Consider the following 26721-nt stretch of genomic DNA (forward strand, 5'->3'; position numbering starts at 1 on the left):
TTCCAGTCGCTTCAAAGACTCCAGATTACAATACCCTGTGTGTATTAGCTCAATAGATATGCCTTCCACCTTTAAAATAAACCTGTCCCTTAAAAAAATCTTTAAATTCACCAATGTTGTTGTTTAAGTTGTTGTTTTACTACTAGCATGTAACCGATCCTCTGAGTTGTAAAATTTGATTCTTAAGCATATTTCATATTTTATTCCGGTGTATTTCCATCAAGTGTTTCCCCATTGGCTTTGTGTTTTAAAAAAGCATTTGCGTGATATTTTTGGTATGTTTTGTACTTTGGAAGAAGACAAACATATTTGGGGTTCCCCCTCTGAGCTCAGACTGGGTGAGTGGGCCTATTGCATGTTTCCACTTCTCTTCTTCAACACCTTTTACCTTTGACATTTAGGCCAACCCCCCACACACTCCTCTGGAGCGGATGCTACATGCAGGGGGCCACAGTGACAGTCCCTAGTGGCAGCGGATTTCCCCTACTGGGCGCACATGTTAACCATTATCTCTTCGTATTTTTGTGCATTTGGCTGTGTGTGCACTTCCAGGGGACTCCCAGAGTTGCAGACTGAGGAGGAAGAACAAAGCTAAAAGTGAATAGCTGAATATCATCGCGAAATGTCTAGACCGTATATATCGCCAACCTTATGTACCTCTTATATGTGGTTTTTGTGTTTGTGAGCGCAAGTGGGGGTGGGGCATTAAAGGACTCGGGAGCCGTTTGTTTTAGTCAACAGTGGAGGAAACCAGCAGGGATCTCTCGTCTCCTCTTACCCTCTGCATCTTATTATTTTTCAAAGCAGGTGCAATCAGCACATCCTGGTGGCTTGGTGGCTATAAACCTTCTAACAGCTGTTGTCTTTTCTTGATCGAAAAAAGTGTCAGTGTCAGTAACAGCATTGATTCTTTTATAAGTTCTGTTTTCGAATCTTACTGTGTTGTCTTTGTAATGATGAGCACAAACACCATGGAGACCCGAACTGCAGCAGCTAAATTCGCTTTAGATTGGTTTTATTGTCTGTACCTGTGGCATTGTGGGGCAGTCAAAGGTGCTGATGCCTGAAACGTGGTGAAGTTCAATTAAGTTTTCCTCCAACAATGCAGTCAAGTTGGATTACTAGTGCCAATTACCTATACATAGATGTGACTATGCTATTTTTCTCTATCCGTGACCTCTTTGCACCAAATCTTCCAAAAGGATTGCTGAGTGGAAAAAAGCTATTTAAAAAAACTCAAGCTAAACATAAAGGCGCAGTGAGTCTGCTCCTCTTCATTCAAATGCGTACTTTTCTTTCCAGCAGGCTTAAAGAGAGTGTCTTACATTTCTAAATGGATTGGGATGTGTTAAACCCTGGGCTCGGAAAAAAAAAGAAGCTTATTTGAATGTGTGCCTATGTGTCTCTGTGTATACGCACGCGTATGCTCATATGTATGCGTGTGTGTGTGTAAATATGTTCTAATGGGACCTCTAATTAAAACTCCGGGGGTATCTGCTATCTGTCAGCACTGATCGATTGGCCAAGAGACTGACAGCTCTCCGTGTGCGTGTGAGTGTGTGCGAGTGCTCGTGTGTGTGTGCGTGCACGCATGCGCACAAGAACGAGCGCGTGTTCCCGCTGTCAAGCGGCTCTCTGCTCGGTGATCGTTTCACTTGTCACTCAAAGGTGTCGTTCTGGTAGAAACAGGATAAAAACCTGCTCGTTGCCTTGCGCTGCGGCAATATGGGCCTGGAAGCTCTTCTGTGTCGAGCTGTGAGATGCTGGATAGTGTGAAACACACCTGAAAATACACGATTCACCTCTCGGTTGCCACTAAAGGCAGTTTTAATTCTAGTTCCTAACCCTTAAATTAGATTTTTATTTTAAAAGTTGTAGGTTGCTATGTGTTGTTTCACAAGGTTACTGTGTGCATCCTGAACTTTATTCTGCTGCACTTCTTGTCTTTTCTATACGCTTCTATGTGCTGCTATTTTTTTTTTAAAACCCCAACAACTGCTAACTATTAGTTGCTTGCACTGTGTATGTGTGTGTGCGCGCGTGCGTTGCTGCTTCCACGAGAGGGTGAGTGAGTGATGGCAGTGACAGTATAGACGGCATGTGCTGCGAAATGTCACCGTGGCGATCGATGGTGTTTAACGAGGCTGGAGGCTGATCTGGACCTCATGCTAACATGAAGCTCTCGTCTTCTGCCTCCCTCGCTCTCCTAATCCCCCTCCACTCTCGGGTGAGAGCCCGAGGGTCCCTCAGGAGAAGGACCAGGCCTTTTACCTGTCAAGAGGTTTTTGTGTTTGGCCAAACACACACACACACACACACACACACACACACACACACACACACACACACACACACACACACACACACACACACACACACACAGAAACACAAATGCATTTGAATCACCTCAATATTTGTGCTTTTTTTCATTTGGTGTTTTTGTACTCCTAGTGGATGAAGAATGAAATACGGGACACAGTCAGGCAGAATAATCAGAACTAGTTTATGATTTCAAAGTGCTGAACAGAAAAATCCAGTGAACCAAAGAGAAAGAAAACAGGAAACTCAAACCAAAGAGGGACATTGAACTTTTTTTTCTCCATTTTTTGCGTCTCTTCTTCAAAAAACAATGCACAACTCGTACCACAATATTTGAAAAAGCTAAAAACACTTCAAAATATTAGTTTTGTATATATATATATTTATATATATATTTATATCTATATAATTTGCTTTTTTTTTGTATTTCAAACTGCTGCCGTGAGAGTGGGTGGGTGCCGGAGGCCCGGGGAGATCCCCCGCCGAGCCGCAGTCTGAGACACACAAACACAGGTCGAGCTGTTTTGACAGGCGACGGCAGCTCTCGACAGCTTTTAAAACACACCATGCATATGATCCTGGCTTCTCTAAGCGCACACACACAAATACAGTTTGCAGCCAAGTTCCTTCCGCGCTCTAACGCGGCCTCCGCGATTAAAAAAACAAAACAAAACAAAAAACATAGAAAAGAAAGCATGACTGCGGAATGTTTCAGCCCCTGGATGTACAGCTATCTTACGAGCACCCTCCTCCTCCTCCCCCCCAGGTTTCCCCCCCGTCGCACGGTGCGGGAAAAGAAAGGGACGCAGGTACAGGGTGTGTGTCTGTGCTTCTAGCCCTTCTCAGGGTGTAAGTGCTTCAAAAGCCAATTTCTCGCCCTTGCCCTTTAGTCCGTCACTCCTCCTACTCGACCCCTGCCACGAAAATTGAGTTAACGAGAAAAAAGATAAAAAAAAAACTTTAAAAAAGAAAGAAATGAAACAGACGTTCTAGCGTGAGGTCAAGTCTGTGTGACTCAGTCATCCGTTGTTAGTGCCCAGGACCTGGTCTGCTCTCTAGAGCCAGACGGAGCCTGCCTTGTGCTCTCTCTCTCAGCTACTGACAGTACAGGACAGGTGACAAAATAATTTAGAGTTTGAAATTAAGCCGCACCGTCTCCTGCCTCCATTGTTTTTGGCGCTTGAGAAAACTCGGACCTCCAGAGGCCGACTGGGCAGCTACTTCCACGTGTTGAAATATCTGCTTGCTGCTCTGCGGGGAACAGCACCCCCCCCCCCCCCCACCTCCTTCTCCCCTTTCACGCTGTCGGCAGGAGGAACTAGAACATGGGCGGTGACTTCATGTTTCACTGGGACATGGTTGAAAACATTTGATCACGCTCGGACACTTTCCCCTCTTCACCTCTTCTGCAGACCTCGGGCAAAACCAGAAGACGGCGCTCAGCATTCTTTCTTTTCTTTTCTGGACGAGCTGAAGCCCAGACGAGGAGGAGACGGCCCAAAAGTCATTTTTCCGTCATCCATCTCGGCCTCATCTTCCTCCCCCGTGCAAGAAAAAAAACAGGAGGGTCAGATTGTAAGTGGTGAAGCTTTCGGAGCAAAAATTGTCTTTGATACTGGTGAGAAACGTTTGTTTTTTTTCTTTCGGTTGTCCGTGAAAAGTGTTTGATTGTCTCTCTCGACCCCACATCAGCCAGAGGGGAGTGAGTCTCTTCCTTGATTTGTGCACGAGCTCCTCGAGGTGGGGTGGAGTCGAGGGGAGAAGGGGGGCAGAAGAAGAAGAAGAAGAAGAAGAAGGCCTAAACAGGACACGATGGTAGTTTATTTTTTTTCTCTTCTGAAAATTTCTCTGCGCGCTCAGGCCGAGCCCCTCAGTAGGGCAGAGTGTCCAGGAACCGGTCGATCAACGGCGGCGGTGGCACCAGGTCCTCCAGCTTCAGGTAGAAGATCCGTTGAAGGCCCTGGGTCCTCTGGGAGCGGAGCTCCGCCCCTAAGCTCAGAATGCGACTCAGTGGGGGTGTGGGCTTGGACGAGGAGGAGGAAGAGGAGGAGGAGGAAGGGCCGCAACTCAGGTGTTCTCGGAGGCAGCAAAGCACTTTTTTCTGCAGCTCCTCCACGCGCTTCGTGTCCTTCAGACCTGGGACGTGCTCTGCGGGCAGGCGGACAGACAGACAGACGGACAGACAGACGGACAGAGACGTTAAAAACGATTCATTAAATTGAGGGAGGGGGGCATGAGGGGGCACACACGCGTATATAAATATACGCAGCAAAGCCCCTTCAGCTCAGAGAGCGCTACCTACGCCTCCCATATTGAATTCCACCTCATTACCCTGTATGGCTAATGTTCTTAACAGGCCTTAACCTGTCTCACTCACTACAGATCAATACACAGTCTAACCTAATAAGCCCTCTGCACACACGCACACGCCAACACACGCACACACACACACACACACACACACACACACACTCACACTCACACTCACACACGCACGCACGAACCCACAAACACTTCCTACAATTTAAGACAGTGACCGAAACAAAAGTGCTCAGCAATTAACTGATTACTCGGCCCTGTGAGCAGCCAAATGAAATTAGACACACACGCACACACGCACACACGCACACACACACACACACACACACACGCTGCCCATAGCAACTCCAGTGGCACCCGTACCAGGCTTAATGTGACACTAATTCATTCTGCTGAGAACAGCGTGTCCACTCCCACCCCCTCCGACACACACACACACACACAGATCCGTACATGAAAAACACACGCACTCACGCGCATACACACACACACACACCAGCCAGCCAGACTGTGCCGCAGGGAGGCTGTCACTAAGACCAGTCTCACTTTGAGGTATCCATTATCTGAAGCTTATTTATTGTTTGTTTATGTGACTCCTTTGTTTCTGCCGTGTTTGCCGTCTGCAGAGTCACTCCGGCATTCTTTTCACCGCGCCATTCAGACCCCTCGCACGCTCTCGGCCCCCCACACGTCGCTCTGCCCCCCCCCCCCACCCCCTGCCTCTCTGAGCCTGAGCTCCTGGGGAGGGATCGATGGCTGCTTTTTCTGCACAGGCCACTCTGAAGCGGTCGATGGCCCCGCGGCTCCGGCGGCCTCGCCGTGGCAGCGGCCTGTGTGCTTCGCCGAGGTGACGGAGCTCCGCTGAAGAACAGTGTAGAAACCATTCCGGAGCTGTGCTCCACGGCGAGCTGGTCGATCGGGCACAGAGTTAAGTGCTCCCCCAGAGAGCGAGTACGGGGTCGGAGGGCTCGGGCGGTGGGAGCGGAGATGGCAGGACCAGCGCAGAAGGTAAAGAAACCCTGGCCAATGATTTAGGCGTCCGTGTGCGTCCACCAGCTCCGAAAGGAGTGCAAAGGAAATATATGAAGTCTTAATTACACCGACGTTCCTCTCACACCTGGGGTTTCATTTGTTATGGATTATTTCTGATGCATTTCTAAAAGCCCACCTCCTCCCCTCCCCCAGCCCGTGTGTGTTTCCATAGAAAGTTGCTAGTCTCTCCGAGACGCACGCTGATTAGAGGGCCAGGTGTGTGGCAGGTGCAGCAGGTGCTTCTGGGTATCGGGTTCTTCGAGCGGAGATGTGTGAGAACAGGCGTGAACTGCGTGCGTGTCCGAGTCGCCTCTGGAAAAACGGACGTGATGCGTGTGTACAGTCAGAAAAAGGATCTCATACCATGTAGAGGGATCCATTCTTTTGTTTTTCCAATGTTCAACCCTCCACCCCTGCCCCAATGTTGATTGTGAGAACTGCGGCATCCTCACCTGTGAGAAGCACGAGGGCCGCCAGGCAGGCGAAAGCCGAGGGGTCCAGGTTTAGGCTCTGGAGGTGGGTGGAGAAATCCCGGATGGAGTCCAGCCACTCTCCAAACCCGCGAAGGCACTGGAACCTGTGCAGCACCAAGCCGTTGCAGAACACCAGTTTGTCCTCTGACAGCGTTGACCTGAGGCAAAGAGAGGAAGGGGAAGGAAGAGGAGTAAGGGGTTATAGCTGGGGTGTCAAACTCAGTGTAGTTCACATCGAGAAAAATCCACTCCCAAGCGGGCCACGCCGGTGAAATCATGGTGTAATAATAACTTGAAAATAACAACAACTTCAGATAGTTCTCTTTGTTTTACTGGTCGTGTTCTTGGAGCGCTCTGCACTCTGCATCCAGTTTTCTCTTTTTCAACAGAGACATTTTGGGGCAATGAGGGTGGCAGATGGGAGACGTGATAGGGCAGGCGGAAAGACGACGTAGCTTTGGAGTGGCTGCGCTTGGGCCATTTTCTCAGCCCAAGTCTTAACAGTTTGAAAAACTGGAGCTTGTTTTTTTTTTCACTTTGCAAAATCACCTTGCGGGCTGGCACCCCTGCATTAGAGTTTTTATCCAATTTAAAACGTGGCGTTTTTCCTTCATTTATTGTAAATATGGCTTGAGATGGTCGGGGAAAGGAAATAATTAGAACAGGACAATAAAAGCCTGCATGCTACACGGGCATTAAACACAGACATGTGGCTAATTTAAGTTATGCTTTGTAATTTTAAGAAATTCCTGCATTTGCCAGCGCTGCGGTGGGGTGAAGGGCTTTGGGCGGGGGGGGGTATTGGGTGGGTCGGGGGAGCGTTTTTGTCTCTGTATTTGCAGATAGGTAAACTGTAAAGCCTTTTAATGTTCTCCGGCTGTGCCGAGGCAGAGAAAAGCAGCAAGCCTTAATGAGGAAATGAAAAGGCTTCTCAGATGTATTTGGCCACGAGTGACTCACGACCGCAGCATCCCACTCCTCCCGAGACTGACGAGCGCAGAGACGCGGCGGGATCGAGCAGCGCCGGGAGGGAGGGCGACGGCCAGCGTTTATTGGTCGGCGCCGGGAGAGCGCGGCTTTTCGAGAGCGCGGCCCGCTTGATCCGGGGACGACAACAAAGGGTCGTCAGGCCACGAGATGGAAGGAAGTGCGCGCACGGGAGAACAAAGAGCTAGCGCGAGGGGGGAAGCCTCAAATTACAGCCTTGCACAAACACTGGTTAAGCAATTACGGGGAGAGGAGGAAAAACACAATTCCTGTCTGATTGTCCTCACAAGAGTTTAATGGGGGCACTCGCACCGACGACGCCACAATCTCTGTCAAAAGTGACAGTGGAATTTCCATTTGTGTCAATGCTGCGATCTCAAAGCGCTTTTTTTTTTGTCTGTCGATGATTTCTTTCCGGAAAAATTTGCATTTCAACAACCAAACCGACGGGCAAATGCGGAGATGCGGGTCGCATTAGGACTCCCAGCAAAAACGAATGGCTGCAAATCAGCCTTGTAAAACAGATAGCCTCCTACAATAACACGCAACGTCGAGCTAATTAACTGTAAAGGTGTATTATCTGCCAGGCTCCGCATTGTGCCCATATCTCGCAACGCTAATTAATCCGTTGCCTGATAGCAGCGGCCGACCCACTGAAACAACGACAGGGCCGGGCAAACAGACAGATGTAAGCATGCACACACACACACACAGACACACACACACACACAGAGCGAAAAACATACAGCTGGATGTGCGCCACACATTCCACAGACACACACACACACACACAGCCCCCACCCTCCTGACGACGCCGTCACCACAGCGATTGACCAATAACCACGGAAACAGTTTGGTAACGCGGCGCTTACAGCAATGCCGGCCCAGAGGAGTGGAGCAAATTTACTCTAGACACGCTGAAACACACACACACAGACACACACACAGACACACACACACGCACACACACACACACACACGTGTGCGTGCTCTCAAAAACATGCACTTTGCGTGGTGTAGGAGGGTAAAGTGGGGGTCTGCGAGGCATCTGGGTTCAGAGTGGGGTCAGTGTGAGGCCGCGTCAACAGCGGAGACGGACAGACGCATCCTTCCAGCCGCTCTCCCGGGAAAGAAAAAGAGGAAAAAAAAGTCGGACGAAGTGAAGACAGTGCTGCGCTTGTGTGCGTTTTTCCCTCAGAAGCCGTGGGAGTTTGGCTGCTGGAAAGATGAGCAGTGTGTGTGTGTGTGTGTGTGTGGCTAATAGAAACCCCTGTGAGTCATGAGTCCTGCCTGATTGGCCTCCTGCTGGGACTGTGACGCCACCACCCAGTCCTCTACCCACCCTGCACCTGGTCCTGCACCGAGCGGAGGAGCGAAAAGTTGCCATTCCACATCATCAGTGTTGCGTGTGTGTGTGTGTGTGTGTGTGTGTGTGTGTGTGACCATGTTGATTTTTATGTCCTAGACAACAGCGCAGACAAAGGGATGAGCTTGTAGCCTCGCTCTCACCCACCTCCCCCCACCTTCCTCCCCCTCCTCCTTCTCCTCTTCCTCCTTCCCATAAATTTAACTGGCTGCATACCTTGCAAAAGCACAACGGTAACCCAGGGCAATACAGAGGCAGAGATGGGTCGGGGGCAGTCGTGATGGCACCAAAGGTACCCGCGAGCGACATGCCAACAACAACCACTAACAACTGACACACACACACACACACACACACACACACACACACACACTCACTCCAGAAGACATGAGGTGAGCGCGCAGAGGGAGGAACTGAGTGTGTTCCTTCGCCGTCAGCGGCTCTCTGCAGCTCCTCAGCTGACTAATTATGAGATGGGATTGATCCTGTCGATTCATACTTCACAATGCCCGCACAGTTATAGAAAGCACACAGAACTCTCTGTGCGTCACGTATCAGACGAGCGGAGCGGAACTCTGTGGGTGTATCGCTGCTGTCATAGCCGCAGACTCCCATTCATGGTTTTTCATTTTTTTGGGGGGGGGGTTGGTATGGCGATTATTCAGCCTTGTAGGTGGGAAGTAATGAAGTTTTGTTTATGTACTTCAGTCGATTTTCAAGGTGTCGGTACTTTACTTGAGTATTTCTTTCTCTGACAACTTTTTACTTTAACTCGCTACATTTGTACACAGACGTCTGTACTTTCTACTTCTTACATTGGAAAACATGCTGGTTACTTTTGTGTTTAAACATGTTTAAAAAAAATACAAATTCTGTTAAAAGTTATTATATTATTATCTATTACAGTTGTTGCTTGAAGTGGAGCAATTTGAAATATGCTGTTGTTTTCCTCAATATAAAAATGGATGAAGAGAGATATTATTTTAGAGAACCTCGGCTTTGGCGTTGCCAGTTCAATATGTTTTCAGTGCATACATTGGTTATTATTACTGTGCCAACATCCAATAATGGCTCACTGGTCATAACTATTACTGATTACAGTTGGATTGCGCTGCACTTGAAAAAGAAAAAAAACACTACAATATCAAGACCTCTGACTTCTGGTCAGTTCAGTCTGAAGTATTATGTCACAACTTTCTACTTTTTGCATTATCAACTAATGTATTGTTTTATTAATGGCAAAAAAATGTTTTTCTTTTACTTTTTACTTAAATACTTTTCAGAACATGTAGTATATTTTGAGTATTTTTTCCACAAGTCTCTGTACTTTTACTTAAGTACAGACTGTGAATACTTTTGACACCAAAACAGTTCCAGCACAGAGTTGCTGCCCAGCTGCATGAAAGTAACAGATGTAAAAGTCGTCATCTCTGCCTGTTTCTCACCTGTAGGATAGTCGCAGCACAAACAGTTCTAGAAAGGCAGAGTCGATGAGAAGGTTCTGATCGTCGCGCTGCAGCTCGGAGAAACCCGGGAGCCGGTCGGCCCAGCACCGCGTGGTCTCCATCGAGACCGTCAGGAGCCTGTAGAAGAGCTGGATGTGCTCTGCGTCCGACGACGAGGTCGGGGGGTCGGCGGCGCTGAACTGCGGGGCAGAGGAGGGCCGGACATCAGCTTCTGGCCCATAAGCTGGGTTTTTGAAGTGTGTCGGCGGAGCGTACCTGGCTGTAGTCGAGGTCGCGGGGCATGGAGTGGGAGTAGGCCCTCAGCAGAGCAGAGAGCAGGCTGAGAGGAGGAGACGGAGGAGACGCTTCTGTCTGCAGGGGGCTCTTTGGTTTGGAGGGAAGACGACCTCGGCGCCCCTTTAGGCTGTCGGTGCGAACCACTGTGGGCCGGAGCAGGAGAGCACAGGAGGATGAAGTTGATCAGTTCAATGAAATGGTCATCATCACAGAGGCTGCACACAGAAGCATGACTAAACGCTGACAGAATTATACAGTGTCAGAAATGGAGGTGCCCTATTATGCCAGATCTTTCATATTATATTGGATTAGATTTTTATTTTTTAACCATGTCTATTCATGTGTTTTATAAAATTGTATTTTCCCCTTTCAAATAATAAAAAAAAAAAAATAGACAAACAGATCATATTATATGATCTTTCTGTGTGGAGTTTGCAAGTTCTTTCTGTGTCTGTGTGGGTTCCAAACATGCATGTGAGGTGAACTTGAGACTCTAAATTGTCCTTAGGTGTGTGTGTGCGTGTGTGTGTGAGAGAGTGTCAATGGTTGTTTGTCTGTATGTGGCCCTGCGATGAACTGGCAACTTGTCCACGGTGTCACCCTGCCTTCACCCGAATGTGACCCTGAGCGCAGGAAGAAGTATTAAAAAATGGATGGACTGATGGATATTATATGATGCCAGGTATTATTCATAAACATCTACAGACATTCAGAAAAATGAAGCATCACAACAGAATCTTGCAAAAATGCTCAGTTTAATCTTCCTGCTGGAGCTGATGTTGTGATGGAGAGAGATGCTGATGCTGTGTTGGCGACAAGAACAAGCTGTCAGCATGGTGATGCCAGATGGGGGAGTTGACAAATTCACATCACTGATCACCAGACCTACATGTTCAGTTTTGCTCTTTCTGAAAGCGCATCAAGTTAAAGAAGCGAATAATAGTATTTTGCATTCACTGGCTATTATTCTTTTTAATGTGATTTATGCGAGATAAGCGGGAAAAGGAGCTCGCTTCACTTCACGTTCCCTTACGCAGGACGAGAATAGCCAGCAGATGGCAGTGGAGCTGTTTGACTCCTCAGCGTTAGCTGGACGGCGCGCATGGTGTGTGTGTGTGTGTGGGGGGGGGGGCAGCGCATCATCATCAGCACAACACCTCTGTCGCGACAACAGGCGGCCGCATCAGACACGATATGACACAAATGAAGAGGCGGAGGTTGTGTGTCTCTCTTCTGGAAGATTCAGCGGCTGTGACGCTCCAATCGGGGCCGTGGCGCATTTTGTGCGCAGCTGAGGCCTCGTTAGGCCTTATTTCAAGCGAAATAATCATGTCACGGTGACTTGACCAGGGTGTCACCCTGCCTTCACCCTATGACAACTGGGAGAGACCCCTGAGTGCAGGAAGAAGCAGCTATTGAAGACGGATGGAGGGATGATGTCAGGGTTCAGGATCATGTCGTCTTGTACCACCATAGATAGTGAGGGTCAGTGGCTCCTTACCTTCCTTGACCATGCCCACACTCAGGCACTTCTGGAAGCGGCAGTACTGGCAGCGGTTGCGTCTCCTCTTGTCCACAGGACAGTTCTTGCTGGCCAGACACACATACTTGGCGTTCTTCTGCACGGTGCGCTGCAGACACACGGAAGAAACCAATAATCAGCCACCAAACACAATCAAGCACCTAATATTGGATTTGGTTAATTCAATTTCTCTGTGTTTTCCCCCTCCCCCCTCATCAAAGAACGAAAGCAGAAGCTCGCAGGTCAGATTTTAATTACGCGCTGAAAGGCAGCGGTGACATCAGTATAATTAGATAAAATTAATTTCCCAACAAGCCTCGCCTGCAGGAGGGACAATTTATTAGCGCGGGAGCTGACAATGAGGAGCGAGCGCGCGCGCGTGGCGTGCCGAGGTCCCGCGAGACGGACGGGAGGGAGGGGACGGCGGGCGGCCGCGAGGGCTGCCTGATCAGATTGTTTGTGAAGCTCGCGGGTCAGCTCGTGGCTCCAGCGGCGGGGCCCGCGCAGGCAGCCCCTCGCGCCTCTCCCTCTCCGGATGGGCCCCGCGGGAGCTGTTTTCTCCTCGGCTGGCTCGCGCGATTATTACTGACCTTATTAAAACGAAATCAGACGCGGGCCACGTGGGGCCCGCGAGAGACCGTTTGAAAAGAGGGTGTGTGTGTGTGTGGGGGGGGGGGGGTGGGATAGCGCCGCAGTTATGTATGTGTGTTTGTGCTGAGTGTGAAAGAGGGAATCCCGCGTGAGACTTGCGCGTGAAGAAATGTAAAAAAAAAAAAAAAAAAAAGGAAAAAAAGAAAAGAAACACCGTTTGTTCACAAACATACAGGAAAAAAAAATAAATAAAACCGATTTTTTTTTTAAATTCAAATAAACGGAACAGCTTCCATAAAACCAGAGATTCAGTTTCAGATCATCATCATCATCATCATCATCATCATCATCATCATCATCATCATATCCTTTATTTAAAACCAGTTTAAAAGAGAGGTGAATATGTGTGTGGGTGTGTGTGTATGTGGGTGTGGGTGTGTGTGTGTGTGTAGAGCATACTCTCAAATTCAGACAAACAACAGTGGAATCCGGTACAAATAATTACACATAAAACGAACTGCTTGCTAGAATGCCATAAGAACTCAAGGGTAGCTGGTGGAATTGATTAGCAATTGCAAGTTAAGAGAAACCCATTTTTTCTATCTGTTAAATACACCAAGGGTCATCCACCTTGACAATTTCAGGACCCTTTGAATGTCGTTCCAAGCCAAAGGAGCAGCAAATTTCAAAGCCTTTTTGCCCAATTTTCATTCCAACTTTTGAAACTAACGCTTCTATGTAACTATACGACTGCAAACCATACTACTTTTGTTTGACGTGAATTTCAGAACATGTATGTAAGAACAGCGACATGGAGAAATTAACCGAACGTACGCAAAACTTTGCATCCCAGTGGCCCCGGAAGACATCAAAACAAACAAGTTGTTCAAACAAACAACGTTCATCCGACACATGCCTGCGCCTTCGGGGGACCAATACCACGCTAATTATTCTATATAGGCCGCGGACAGCGCGAAACCGGGCGGCGTAATGTGCGCTGGGGCCGGATGAGAGTCGTTGTCATGACGCCGCAGATCATGTCATCCAATTCATCGGCCAGCGAGCTGTGACCGCGGACAAGTTAGTTATGGTCATTAATGGGGTTAAGAGAAAACGGTGTGCTCAGGGTAACGCAGCACACTGAATGCGTTTAACACCTCGGCATCATTTGCAAAGTAAACGAGTAAAGAAAACAGGTATGTTTTCTGCAGGCCTGCAGACTGACTGTTGAGAGACACCCTTGGATTTCCTAGATAAACATTTCAAGGATGTGACTTTTTTTTCCTGAGGAAGGTACAGAGGATTCAGGTGAAATGGTGTAAAATAAGTGATTCCTGCTGGGAGGGAGGAGAGGAGGGAGGCTGTTCCTGCCTTCAGTGACCTCAGGGCCTAATTTAAAAGGTAGCTCCCTCCAATAAGAGCTTTGGTTTGGAGATGATCAATTAGGGCTCCGAGAAATTAAGCTCTAATGGGCGAGTGCTGCTCTGTTTCCTGCTGTCTCCTCTCTATCTCTACATTGCAGTGTGTGTGTGTGTGTGTGTGTGTGTGTGTATGTGTGTGTGTGTGTTGGGGGGGGGGGGTAGCTCTTGTGACTGCTGTCTAATGAGTAGCATGAAGCATGACTGGCGTCTGCACATTTGAGCCAAAACTGCATAACTAAATAGTCTTTGATTATCAGTGAGATGCCTCCATATGTTTACATGTAGGTATAAGCACGTGGGCGCAGATGCACATACGTGCGTGCGCGGGCACACGCACCTACACACACACACACAGACAGATTGAATTATCTCAATATGATTAGACAAATTTGTAGATTCTGCTTGTTTGTCCCGTACATACCTATTTAGGTCACCCGCAGTGTGTGTGTGAGCCAGTGCACGAGGCAAGTTCTGGTTCCACTTTTTATCTGTCCAATCTGTATTGTAATGAGTCTCATTGTCGGTAACTTAAATTTAACAATATAACAATTTTAGTTAAAGAAAATTAAAATGCTTTTCAGAGAAGCGGAATAACTGCTGGACTCAATTTTTTTGGTGAGGACCGTGACTAAAACAAAACGGAAGCAAAATATTCTGTGAAACGCAGAACAACGCACACAAGAACACATTGGAGCCGCGTGCACTAAAGTCCACGACGTTCACAAATGAACACGCACACACTGGAAGGTGTTGTGGGGGGAATTTGGATGGACAGGATAGAGGCATGCAGACACTTGTCCCTGACATGTAACATGTGCTAATAGCCTCGGCTTAAATTAAAAGCCTTCAGGGACTTTGTTCTTTGTTATGTTCTGTCCTCTGTGTCCTCTGTCCCCGTACTCTTCTAATCATATGCAATCAGACTCCCCCCCCCCGTCTTTTTTTTCTTCATGCAAGCAACACACACCCACACACACACACACACACACACACACACACACACACACACACACACACACACACACACACACACACACACAGCTGACTGCTCTAGATGTGCACTAAGGAAATAATGGTGTGTATATTACTTTCACCACGAGACCACCAACACCATTCCACTCTCGCTAAGACTTCGGTGCAGTGCAAGCAATGGAAAAATATAAATCATTTGCAATGAAGTGAGTTTCCACTGAAAAGAGCACAGCCAAGCCAAGTCACCAGGACAGTGGGTGCATTAAAACCAGTCACTTTAGGTTTGTTGATTTCATTCCCCCCCCCCATGTTTCGGTAGTGAAATTTTTGCCCCACCATAACAGCTGAGATCTTTCTATTAAAGCTCTAAGTAGATTGACTAAATTAATGGCAACCGGTGAATGGACTACATTAGCCTAACCAAAAATAATAAGCACATAAAAAATGCTACATGCTTAAGAGACAAAATTAATTCAGTATGAAAATGTGTTTTCACATTGACCTAATGAAATAATAATTTACACATGCCTCAGCTGTGGTTAATGTGGAATGATTATTCAATGATGATTAAATATAATCAGGATAATGTTCTTATTGGACAATAACATTGTTAGTTTAATGGCAGTAATGTGCCTGATAACATGAATATTATTAAAAATAAAACACTGTACGGGTGTGTGGTTGCGCATGTACTTGCACGGGCTGTTGTATCTGCATGCGTGTGCGGTGGAAACACAGCGAGCCCTGACAGGCCGCGCGTCGAATAATCGCGGCAGCAAAGCACACAGCCCTCGGCCTGCTGCCACCAGACGCTGCTGCTTTTATTAATCACTAAATAAAAACAAATTGCGGAACTAATTGAAAAGAAGGATAATTCATTTCCACCTACCAGAGGCATTATTCAATTACCTCCGTGTTTGCACCCTGCCTTCTCGCCGCCTTGTTAATTTCGCTCTTATCACATGCAGCCGATGGAAAGCTTAACAAGTGCACCACAAATCACAGTTAGTCACAAAGACACTACCTGAGTATGAGTTTACTGCGATCTGAATGAATTATTGTGTCATATGGACGTCCCACAACTATTGCCGTGGCTGTGCAGTGTGTAATAAGTAAAATGAAAAAAAATCTTTATGAATAAAAACTATCTCAGGGTGACGCTCAATTACGCGTCTATATTGAAACGTTTAGACAGACATATTGTGCTAAATATTGTGTCAGTGGGTCTTGGTCAGTTTTGAAGCTGCTCATTCACTATGACCACACTAAGAGGGAAAATCATTTCTGTACTTGTTTAGGAGTGACTGAGAGCACACACACACACACACACACACACACACACACACACACACACACACACACACACACACACACACACACACACGGTGGCCATTTGGAGAGACGACCCCCGTGGGCGTATTGTGCTTTCATAATGACTCAAGTAAACGATTTAGAAAGCACCTGGAAGAGTGCAGAGTGGGTGCGAGGCAAATATAAGAAAATGTTTGCTAATGAGCGACGCCCAAAGCACTTTGCGGAAAGTTCACAGAAAGCTGGGCGATGTTTTGAAGCGATATGTCAGTTGTGTGCATGTGTGGGTGCATCTTATAAATGGGCCTTAAAGCACATTCAGCGATAGTGTGAAAGTAAAAATGCCACACAGAGTATATAGTACAAACAAAGTTACGAATCCGTGGCCTGACTGTGGTAAAAGTACACGTTTTAGTGGTAAATATGATGATCAAGAGATACTTAAAGCTGCACCTAAAAGCACCACATTTCCTATTCGGCCTGTGCTAGCACGGAAGAGCACCAGTGGATGATTCTGTCAAGATTCAGTCCTGGTTAGCAGTAAAGAGAAGAAGTGCTTCTGATGGTTTGATTGAAACTATGATTTGAAAAAACCTTATCAGCCATTTACCTTAAAGAAGCCCTTGCAGCCCTCACACGTGCGAACTCCGTAGTGCTGGCAGGCGGCGTTGTCACCACACACCGCACAGGTGCCTTCTCCCTGGGGACCGCGCGGTGGCGGCGAGGGCAGGCTGTCTGCCAGCAGGGGGCCGCAGGATCCCAGAGCCAGGGAGCGGAAGGCGAGGCTGCTGCCCCCCACGCCGCGGTTAAGCTGGTACATGGGCTGCTCCAGGGGCGGGCCGTGGTGATGGGAGATGGAGGAGGAGGAGGAGGAGGAAGAGGAGGACGTGCGCACCAGTCCCCCGGCCAGGCCCTCGTAGCCGCCCACGCTGGCCCCGCTGTGGGGGGGCGAGTGCTGGTAGAAGTGCGGGAAGCGGGGCGACTTGAGGGGGGCCTCCAGGCCGGAGCCCAGCGAGTGCGGGTGCGACGGAGGGGCCAGCGGGAGCTCCTCCCACAGGAAGGAGGTGCCCGGCTGGGCGGGTAGGGACGGGGTGGTGGGGGTGGAGGGCGGCGACTGCTTAAAGTACATGGTGGAGGAGGACATGGCCTCCAGTGGCGGGGCGGTGGGGTAGCTCTCCTCCTCCTTCTTGATGGTGGGCCTGTGTGGCGGCATCTGGTAGAGGCAGGAGGACTTGGGCTCATAGCTGCCCTCCACAAAGACGTTGAAGCTGGGGAGGGAAGTGGTGGCAGCGGCCGAGATCTCGCCGCCCCCCAGGTCCAGCTTGGTGTAGTCGGGGGTCATGAGGTCAGAGGTGTAGCTGTCCCCCTGGTAGCCGAAGGACTGGCCTGAGTAGGATGAGCCTGGAGGGGCGGGCCCATACTGAGCCTGCACACAGGGCATGTCTGTCAAGGTGGAGGGGGGTGGGGTGGGGTACAGCAAACACAGAGGAGTTAGAACTGTCGGGCAGACACATAATCCAAAGAATTTAAAAAAAGAAAGCTCTTCCAAGCGTTAGTAGAGGAAAGCTGCAAGGCAACAGCTGCAGGGCGGCCAGGAAGAAAGTTTAATCACTGATTAGTGAACAGATTTTGTGACACTTTAAAGGAGACCCAGAGAAGCACATTGCAGGATAACCCCGGAGTAAACCGACAGTTTATAGAGAACCTCTGCGGTGAAGTGTGTGCAAATAGGATTGGTTTGATATTGTGGACAAAATATTTTTTCAAAAATATTTTTTGCATATTTAAACAAAAACAAGCAGATTATTAAACAACTGTTGTATCCAGGATTTTGTAATGCTTCTAAACTCACATTCAGTAGGAAACACCTTTAACATTTAACTGTTAATCAATCAGCAACCCAAGTTAATGTCTTGTTTTTGATAAATCTTCCATCTGACTGAAAGTTCAGAGGAGAAACATTCAGATTTTGCACCGTGAATCCTCAAAGTTCACCAAGCTGCAGCTCAGCAGTGCAAAGATCCAATCCAACCTACAGTGCACAGAGTGTGTGTGTGTGTGTGTGTGTGTGTGTGTGTGTGTGTGTGTGTGTGTGCCTGCGTGCTCACGCGTGTGCGTGCCTGCGGGTGTGTGGGTGGGTGTACGCTGGTTAGTCAGATGGCAAAGCAGATAAATTAACATTTAATAACAACGGAACCTCATGGTGGTGCTGGACTCGCGAACACACACAAACACGCGCACGCTCTTTTTTCTGATGCACTTCTGTTCCATTCACACCATCGCCTCACCTCACACACTTTATGGTCTCCCCCTTATCTCTGAGCCCTTACGTAATTTGACCCACCTGCGTGTACGTGCGTTTTATGAGCTCACACGCGTGTGCGTACGTCCGTGTTTCGCGTGTGTGTTTGCACGTTCAACTAAACACACAGGCCCGCTTCCCATTGACGCCCAGCGTGCGTGAGCTGTGCCGTAATCACCCCCGATCCTCTCGCGTCATGTTGCCCTAATCAAATACGGGACACGCCGTGGCCCTGCTGTCCGCAGAGCATCCCATAATACCTTCAGCCTCACCTACTCACAGGCGGAAGAACAAGTTGGTGTAGGAGAAGGAAAACAAATACGAATGGGGCGATGTGGCCTATTATTCCATCAACAGCAATAATAATAATAATGACAATGATAATAATAATAATAATAATAATAATAATAATAATAATAATGACAATAATAATAATAATAATAATAATAATAATAATAATAATAATAATAATAATAATAATAATAACCATTCATTAAAAAAATGCCCTGAACATTTTGTCAGGATACAAATGTGCTTGATAGTCAGTATCATGTCACTGATGGCAGAAGCAGAATGACACATTAATTTCAGCCTCTGTGATACAATTAAATTATACCTGAGAGGCAGCAGGCGTTTTGGCTGTGGGGGCCTCAGAAAACAAAAGAGTGACTCAAAGAGTTAATTAAGTCAAAGGGGGAGGAGACTACAACACTTTTTTTTTTTTTTTTTTTTTACGTCCCAACATATATAATTTCTATGTTGTACTGATTAAATTCATATTCATGGTCGCTTAAAAATAACATTTTACATTCAAGCAGTGTACATCGAAGGAATCTGGATAAAAAAGGAAGCTTTTAAAATGAAATCAGATGAATCCACTCAAGGATATTTCCATCAAAATATACACTGAGTAGACCCTCGCTTGTCTCTCAGCGGGGCTGTTAAAATGGCAGCTCCTTAAAAAGAAAAAGAAGAAAAAAACTACGCAGGATATGAGTCAAGCTGCAGCCCTACGTGTTCTTGACGTCATTATTTTGTTCCCTCACTAAGTGACCATGAGGCTATTCAGCCCACATGGAAAAACACATGTGCAACCATAAGAGGCGTCATGGGGGTTTTCTGGGCTCGACCTAAAGACTTGAGCGAGTGAGCCGGGGCAGCAGGCGGAGGAAGAGATTGACACATCAGAGAGAGAGAGAGAGAGAGACAGAGAGAGAGAGAGAGACGGAGAGAGAGCGAGAGAGGGGGAGAGAAAAGAAGCCATGTGAAGGGGGGTGGGGGCTACACAGTGGTAAACTTTGTGGCTCTCTGTGTTATGTCACTAGGTCAAGCCTGAGATCAGTGTTGTGCATTAGTGTCAGCGTGTGTGGCATAAAAGACTTATCGCACCTGCCATTTACATGCAGCTATGAAACGTTACTGTTGACAGCTGACAGCTACATCATGCTTAATGGACTCTGATGTCTGTGTGCGTGCGTGTGTGTGCGTGTGTGTGTGCGTGTGTGTGTCAGGTGAAGAAAGAAGCTTTAGGTGAAGTTGTCTTTTTATACACAAATGATGTAGGCCCTCACGCGCGCGTGCGCGCGCACGCACACACACACACACACACACACACACACACACACACACACATTTGTATTTTCACCACTAGTCATCTTCAAGATGTGTCAACATGGACCTGTATACGTTCACTCTGCCAATAACATGAGCCCTTATCCTCAGAGGAACCTGTAAAACCACTTGTGTCTGCAAACGTCTCATCCTCCTTGTACGTTTTCATTTGGTGGTGAGTCTAGTCTTCACACACACACACACACACGCGCGCGCGTGCACACACACACACTTCCTTAAAAGTCTGTGTCCTCCTGTGAGACACACTCAGCCGTGCAGTTTTTAAGCAATGAAATCAGTTAGGAACCCATCCCAACACCACCATCAGATTGCCCTTGTTAAACGTGCAAGCGCTTACAGAGAATGTGTGCATATGCATATGTGCGCGTGTGCGTGGTGTGCAAGCAGCAGGACAGGCAACCGAAGCAGAGTCAGACGTAAGTGGTGCAGCGCAGTGAGGCAAAGGGAAACAGTCTCTAACCTCGAGGTGTGCATTTCAACTGGACAACCTGCAGCTGTTCCAATAACTGAGTGCGCCTGTTCATTGTCAGAATGCCATAGATCTACCAAATAAAAACATGATGTTGCAGACATGAATAGAAATAAAATAAAAATATAGTTATCACAAGACTCTGTTTGGGCAGTGGGTAGCAATTGAAATGATTTTAAACCAGTGGCCTCAAACAGAGCGCTCCTCGTTTTAGCACACCACACACAAATACTCGCACACAAGTATAAGTTCACCACTGCAGACAGGTACGTGTAAAATATAAAAACAATTTGAGGGAGTTTGGCCATTGCTCCATTTTTCAAAGGGAGATATTAAATAACTGGAATAGTTTGAATTGATTTGGGAGGTTCACCATAAAATACAATAGAAACGTTTTTAAATACATTTTACTTGTGAGGGCGTTTCAGTATCAGGTTGAGTCAGGAGAATTGATGTCTGACTTTTCACCCACAGTTTCTGATTGCGTGTCTGCATCAGGTTTCTTTTTTTTCTCTTTATTCTTTAATTGTTCGTCACAAAATTGAAACTTCAGCTTGGCACACTGTGTGAAAACACATACACACCCATACACATACACGTACACGCACTCATACAAGAGCATGGATCCGAGAAAATATCAACAACATAAAAAAAAAAAAAAAAAAAAAAATGACTGCCTGCTGATATTTTTGGAAGCAATGACTGTTTCATTTTTTTTTAAGAAAATAATTGAAGGGTAGAAAATAACAAATAGGTCCAAACTTGTATAAAACATACAACAACAACAACAAAATCCAAAAATGAATTCCAACAAATCTAGACAGTCCACGGAAAGCAACATCAGTGCATCAGCAGCAGCTGAGTGCAGAGAGACAGCTCGGAACAAAATGTCAAAAGGCAAAAGGAACAAAAGAAAAAAAAATAAAATAAAAAAACACAGACTGCAAAAGGTTAATTTTAGTATTTGAAGGTAACGGGCTTGTGGACTGTACCTGGTGAAAGGGCTTCGCGCTGAATGGTGCTGGATGTCCGGGATTGAGAGGTGGCGTGGCTGCGGCCGGGACAGGGCACCTGGAGGAGAGAAGAATCGGCGGGCGTCGCTGAGGAAGTGACCGACCGCCTTGGCTCCGAGCTCGGCTGGGCGCGCTCTTCCGAACCTGTGTCTGCATGCAGGAAAGATGTCCCGTCATGAAGCGGTAGGCGGCATTAAAAAGAAACTTCATCTCCCACTCAGCGATCATCTTAATTTCTGCAAAAATGTACAAAAAAAAAAAAAAAAAAAAAAAAAAAATACCCCTGACGACACTCACTGATAGGAATGAAATCTTGGGACGGGCAGAGCCCGTCGCACGACGCAAATTCAGTTTAGTTATTAGTCATTACATTTCCAAATATTTAGAACATTTGCAAAAGTACAGACAGACACAATTTACTCTCAGTTTACCTCTCACCCCCCCCCCCCCGCCCCCCCCCAAAAAAAAAGAAATTATTTGTTTACAAATTCAACCTGACCGATTTAGTCAAATGGGATGGATGAAGCGCAGGAAGATGAAAGTACCAGAAAATCAAAAAATCAAAACGAACTTCAGATACTGACCAAACTGTGTAAATGACATTTAACCACGCAACTACGTGGAAAATGATCCGATGAGAGTATAAGTTATCGCACAATGAATTTAAAAGAGATCAATTTCAACATTTAATGTGTCACCAGATCTGGTCGTGTACAGAGGGGAAAAAAATAGTGGACCACAAATGAGGACAACTGAGCTCATTTCTAAACTCGCACTTACGTGGTCGACAGGTTTCCCTCTTAAAGTTAATTTGCCTTGAAGTTTCGACATATCAAATCGGGCAACGCACTTCGCTGCGCGCTCCCCCCCACCACCCTTATACGTACCCACAAAAGTGACAACTTTTAAAAAAGCGGTCTGCACAAATGCCTCCGCGCCATCACTTTTCTTGGCTCTGATCACCGCGGTGTTCGCCCGCTCGGGGTTCATCCAGAGGGAAAAGAGAAAGAGAAAATGTGGCCGATTCGGACTTAGGAAAAGTAAAGCAGGCGGACCCCTGCGCTCCGTGCGCCTCCAGCTCCCTGACTGCAGCAGGACGCACTGAGGCCACTGGATTTCAAGGCCCAGAGCTCCCCCTTTCTGTCACACGCTCTCACATACACACACATACACACACTCTCTCCCTCTCCTTCCCTCTCTCAATCTCTCTCTCTTTAAGCCGGACCCCCTCGGGATACATTGAAGTTGAGAGACCACTCTGTGCGTCCCAATACTGTGTTTCGACAAGCCCCAGCCCCTATAGCGGACACTTGGTGCTAAAGGCACCTGCAGCAGTCTTTGTGTCTGCAGGTAAAACTCGACCACTTGAGTTGTTTGACAAGTCAGTATTTAACCACGAGCCTTTATTGGACAATTTCATTTTCTTGGTCTGGAAATTTTGGTCAGATGGAGTGAATGGCAGAACAAACAAAATCAACAAAACAAAACAAAACAAAACAAAACAAATAATAATAATAATAATAATAATAATAATAATAATAATAATAATAATAATAATAATAATGATGATGATAAACTGGTACATGATTTGATTAACAAATGCTTGATTAGTGACGACTGTGACAGAAAAGTCCAATTTGTCCAACGGGTGTTGTCATGCGCTCTGATGAGCAGCTTTGTGGATGGATGGATGATAGTTGCAATACAACAGTATAAACACTTCAACATTTCCTGCTAAGTGATACACCCGCAGCCTGATTTTATTTATTCTCCCAACATTTCCTGCTAAGTGAGACAACCAGTCTGCTTTTATTTAATCTCCCAAACAGAAAATGGGTGCAGCACCGCTGTCTTTTCAAAAGCCGGTCGTAGGGGCTCTGGCCCTGCGCGCACCGGTAACCAGGAGAACGGCACAAGGGCTGCAAAGCACGCGCCCCGGAGCGCCGGTAGCCCCTCGCAGCAATAACCCCGGACGGCGCGAGGCTTCCAGCAAACAGAGACAGAGAAAGGGGGACGAGATAAAGGAGTGAGAAGAAAAATATGTGAGTACTGTAAATCAGCCCCTGAGAGGGAGACTGTCAGGGGAGACCGCGCAAGAGCGTGCGTAAAAATGGTAAAATCAGCAAGTTAGTATATGACTCGGCGTCAAGTTACTATACTTAATTGACCGTACAGCCCGCTGCCTTGAAAGCATGCAGCTACAGAATACAGCCGGCTGTCTGCGTCTCCAGGAAATATTAAGGATATGGTTCTTAAGAGTGGTTTTCCTGCGTTCAGAAGAAGAAGAGGACGTGTCATCGGAGACAAACAGCAGCTGATAACTGACAACAGGGCAGGACACTATAGACTAATGTGCATAATCATTATTTTATAAAGGGGGTGTACCCCCTCAAAAGACACCCCAGAATAATGTTTTTATTCTATAGCCTCACTTTGGACTTCCTTATCGGCGTGCAAGTCTCGTCCACAAAAACTTTATTTACGCTCTAACATACAAGTGCAGCGGCACTTGATCACAAACAATTCTGGTGACGTTGAAAACACGGCACATGTGAACTGTGATGCTCCTCTCTGCCGCCTCCTGACTCAGTGCGTTAGTTAGGCGATCACTGTTCTGCGCCCAAAACCATTACAGTGACTCCACTCTCCATTGTGCGTGAGTGAGGGGCACCTCATTTCCATGACAACCTAAAGGGATATGATACCTTCCCCGGCGCAAATTAAATTCAAATCCAGCTTCATTCGCTCTCTTGAGAAGGCTATTATAGGGGAGCGCGCGCTCGCACACACGCGGCCAGATGAGCGACAGCACACGCGCGCCGCAGCGCAACAATATCAACAGGTTGAGACGGACGAAAGTTGGGCAGAGGGAAGATTAACAAGTCGCAGAAGTTCAGTGGAGACGCGAACACTCGGGCGTAACACAAGCGGGATGGACGCGCTTCTCTTGCTTGTGCCGGGCACACACACAGTGTCACACGCACTCATTCATTCAGAGTTTTACTCACTGGTTTGCTGTGGAGGTTCCGTCTTTACATGTGGTATTAACCTCGCATCAAGTGTCCGACGTCCATCCAGAATAATCACCAAAGGCGAAAAAGTAAAGAGAGCAAAACGCACCTAATACGCGTTTAGTAATAGTGGCGAAAGTAACCGGCAGCATGGGCGACGAGAAAGTATTTTCTCTCTTTTTTTTCCCCTCTAAAGTATACTAAGTTCGAAAATTAAAATAATTAAAAAAAAAGGATTTTAAAAGTATTTTTTAAAAAAGAGTCCTCGGAAAAATATGAGAAATTCTGCCTCTTTTCCACCGAGTGTGCCGAGTGTCTCGGTGCTGATGAGAGAGTTTTGCAAGTGTGGAGCCGCAGTGCGAGTTTGTTTATGTGCTCTGTCTGAGAGGAGAAAGTCAAATAGAGCATTTATTGGGCTCTGCCTCCACATACAGAGGATGGTATGCTGGTACGTCAATTTGACGTCATGGGAGAGGTGACGTCACTCAAAGTAGAGTCTCTCTTCCTCACTCACACTCCTCCCCCTCGCTCTCTCTCTCTCTCTTTCGCTCTCTCTCTCTCTCTCGCTTCGTAAACGTAAGCCAGAGTCGAAGGGAAAGAGAGGATCAGAGAGAGCGAGCTTGGTTTGATGGTTACAGGGCGAGAAGCAGTGGGAGAGCCGTGGGGCGAGTTCGCTTTCATTGAAGTGTAATTGAATGAGGAAATAAAATTCTGTCAGTCTAAAATCGAAAATTTCAGTTTGATTAGCACAAGAGGTGACGATTCTGCTGTAGATGTGTCATTTACAGAGCTATTCTACAACACATATATATATATGTATCTTCAAATATTTAAGTTTCTTTCTTCACCACAATCTTACTATAAATATTTGTGCAGTATTTTGTTGTACAGATTTCAGTTTGACAATTGAGAAAATCAGGTCAAGACGCAAAATTATCAAAATGCAAAAGTTTTGGTCAAAACAAACTAAAAACTCACACATACATGTGAAGTCAAATTTGTACTGTGTGTTTACAACTTCAAACCTGTGTCACCTATGGCAAGAGAGAAAGTATTTTGGAGAGGTTTGCAACAGCATGAAGTTCTCTGGTAAATTATATTCTCAACTTTTGCTACATTTTTAAATGACAACAAATCATGTCTGTTTGTAATGACGTCAACATAACATCAAGCCAAACTTCTTCGCTAAAATGTCAAGATATTATTCTAACCTGAAGTATAAATGTCCAGATTAGTCATATTTGTGAAACAGAACTTAAATTTCAGTCACAGTGTACTAGCTGATTTTTTGTTTCTTAAAAATCAAGTTACATGTTGTTCCGATCTGGCCTGACCATAACGTACTCTCATTTGACACAGCGTGTTAAAAGCTATAGCCTGTAGCAAATGTACCAGTTAGATAAGAAGAGTGACTCAAGTTGATTTAACTTAGTCAGACAGGCGGTGGAACATATCTGGAATGAATCTCTCGGACTCATTTACTTTCATGAATTAGGTCATGGAGGGGTGGTGGTGGTGGTGGTGGGGAGGGGGGTGGTGGTTGGAAAACCAACAAATAACAACACCCAGTCGAGGCAGCCACTCAAAGTCCACACCACACGGCAGGAAGCCCTGCTCCTCCGAGAGAAAACAAAACGACACGTCGCGCTCGGCAACCTGAAAACTAAAAATGCCCCTTCGGATCCGCTCGCGCTTGTTATTCTCAACAGCCAATCACGGGTCGCGTATTTTTCGGTCAACGTCCTAATTTTAACCAATGATGAGCCCTGTGGGGCGGGGAAACACTTGACGCACTGGAGCTCGTGATTGACGCAAGCCTGGTGGCTAAATTTAGCAACCTGGCGGTCGGAGGCAGAGTGAGATAGCAGAGAGACCATTCATTGTGCCGCCGCTGCCGGGGCGGGCCCGACTTATTTTAGAGGCGCGATTGTGATCCAGCCAAGCCAAATATAGTCGTAGACAGGTATTTTTATCCGTAAAGCGCGGTCACGCTTTCCCCCCTCTCTCTCCAAAGGTGAATTGGGCCAAATAGTGTGAAATGAGACGCGGCTCTCTCGAGTCACCATCAGCAGCAGTTTGTGTGTGTGTGTGTGTGTGTGTGTGTGTGTGTGTGTGTGTGTGTGTGTGTGTGTGTGTGTGTGTGTGTGTGTGTGTAGTGAGTAGGTTTACAGTCAGCTGATTTCACTGTCAACAACAATTGTATGAGTTGGGGAGGGCAGGAGAAAAAAAATAAAAGAAA

General features: G+C 46.8%; 1 protein-coding gene across 2 annotated transcripts; it reads right to left on the reverse strand.

The window, feature by feature from the left end:
• Positions 1–3786: 3786 nt before the first annotated feature.
• On the reverse strand, positions 3787–24888 carry nr4a3 (nuclear receptor subfamily 4, group A, member 3). 2 transcript variants are annotated; one of them, XM_076012594.1, is made up of 9 exons: positions 24480–24888; positions 21451–21621; positions 20450–20531; positions 16666–17498; positions 11740–11869; positions 10218–10381; positions 9942–10141; positions 6123–6301; positions 3787–4467 (listed from the first exon to the last, which is right to left on the reverse strand). In XM_076012594.1, the coding sequence occupies exons 3-9, from the start codon at positions 20511–20513 to the stop codon at positions 4190–4192; spliced, it is 1848 nt and encodes a 615-aa protein (XP_075868709.1). In that variant the 5' UTR covers positions 20514–20531; positions 21451–21621; positions 24480–24888; the 3' UTR covers positions 3787–4189. The 2 variants fall into 2 exon arrangements, with proteins under 2 accessions (XP_075868709.1, XP_075868708.1); XM_076012593.1 differs by lacking the exons at positions 20450–20531; positions 24480–24888 and adding an exon at positions 22359–22629.
• Positions 24889–26721: the final 1833 nt, after the last annotated feature.

Source organism: Nelusetta ayraudi, unplaced genomic scaffold, assembly GCF_046127955.1.
Source record: "Nelusetta ayraudi isolate G7.1 ecotype Tasmania unplaced genomic scaffold, CSIRO-AGI_Nayr_v1 ptg000136l, whole genome shotgun sequence".
NCBI lineage: Eukaryota > Metazoa > Chordata > Actinopteri > Tetraodontiformes > Monacanthidae > Nelusetta > Nelusetta ayraudi.

Bases quoted from the DNA above. Each gene is read 5' to 3' on its own strand.
- nr4a3 (XM_076012593.1), bottom strand. From the start codon at position 22,461: ATGAACCCCGAGCGGGCGAACACCGCGGTGATCAGAGCCAAGAAAAGT. The intron at 17,499-21,450 runs GTACAGTCCACA...CCACCTTGACAG, and splicing joins GCGCGAAGCCCTTTCACCAG to ACATGCCCTGTGTGCAGGCT. The intron at 10,382-11,739 runs GTAAGGAGCCAC...TCCGGCCCACAG, and splicing joins TGTGGGCATGGTCAAGGAAG to TGGTTCGCACCGACAGCCTA.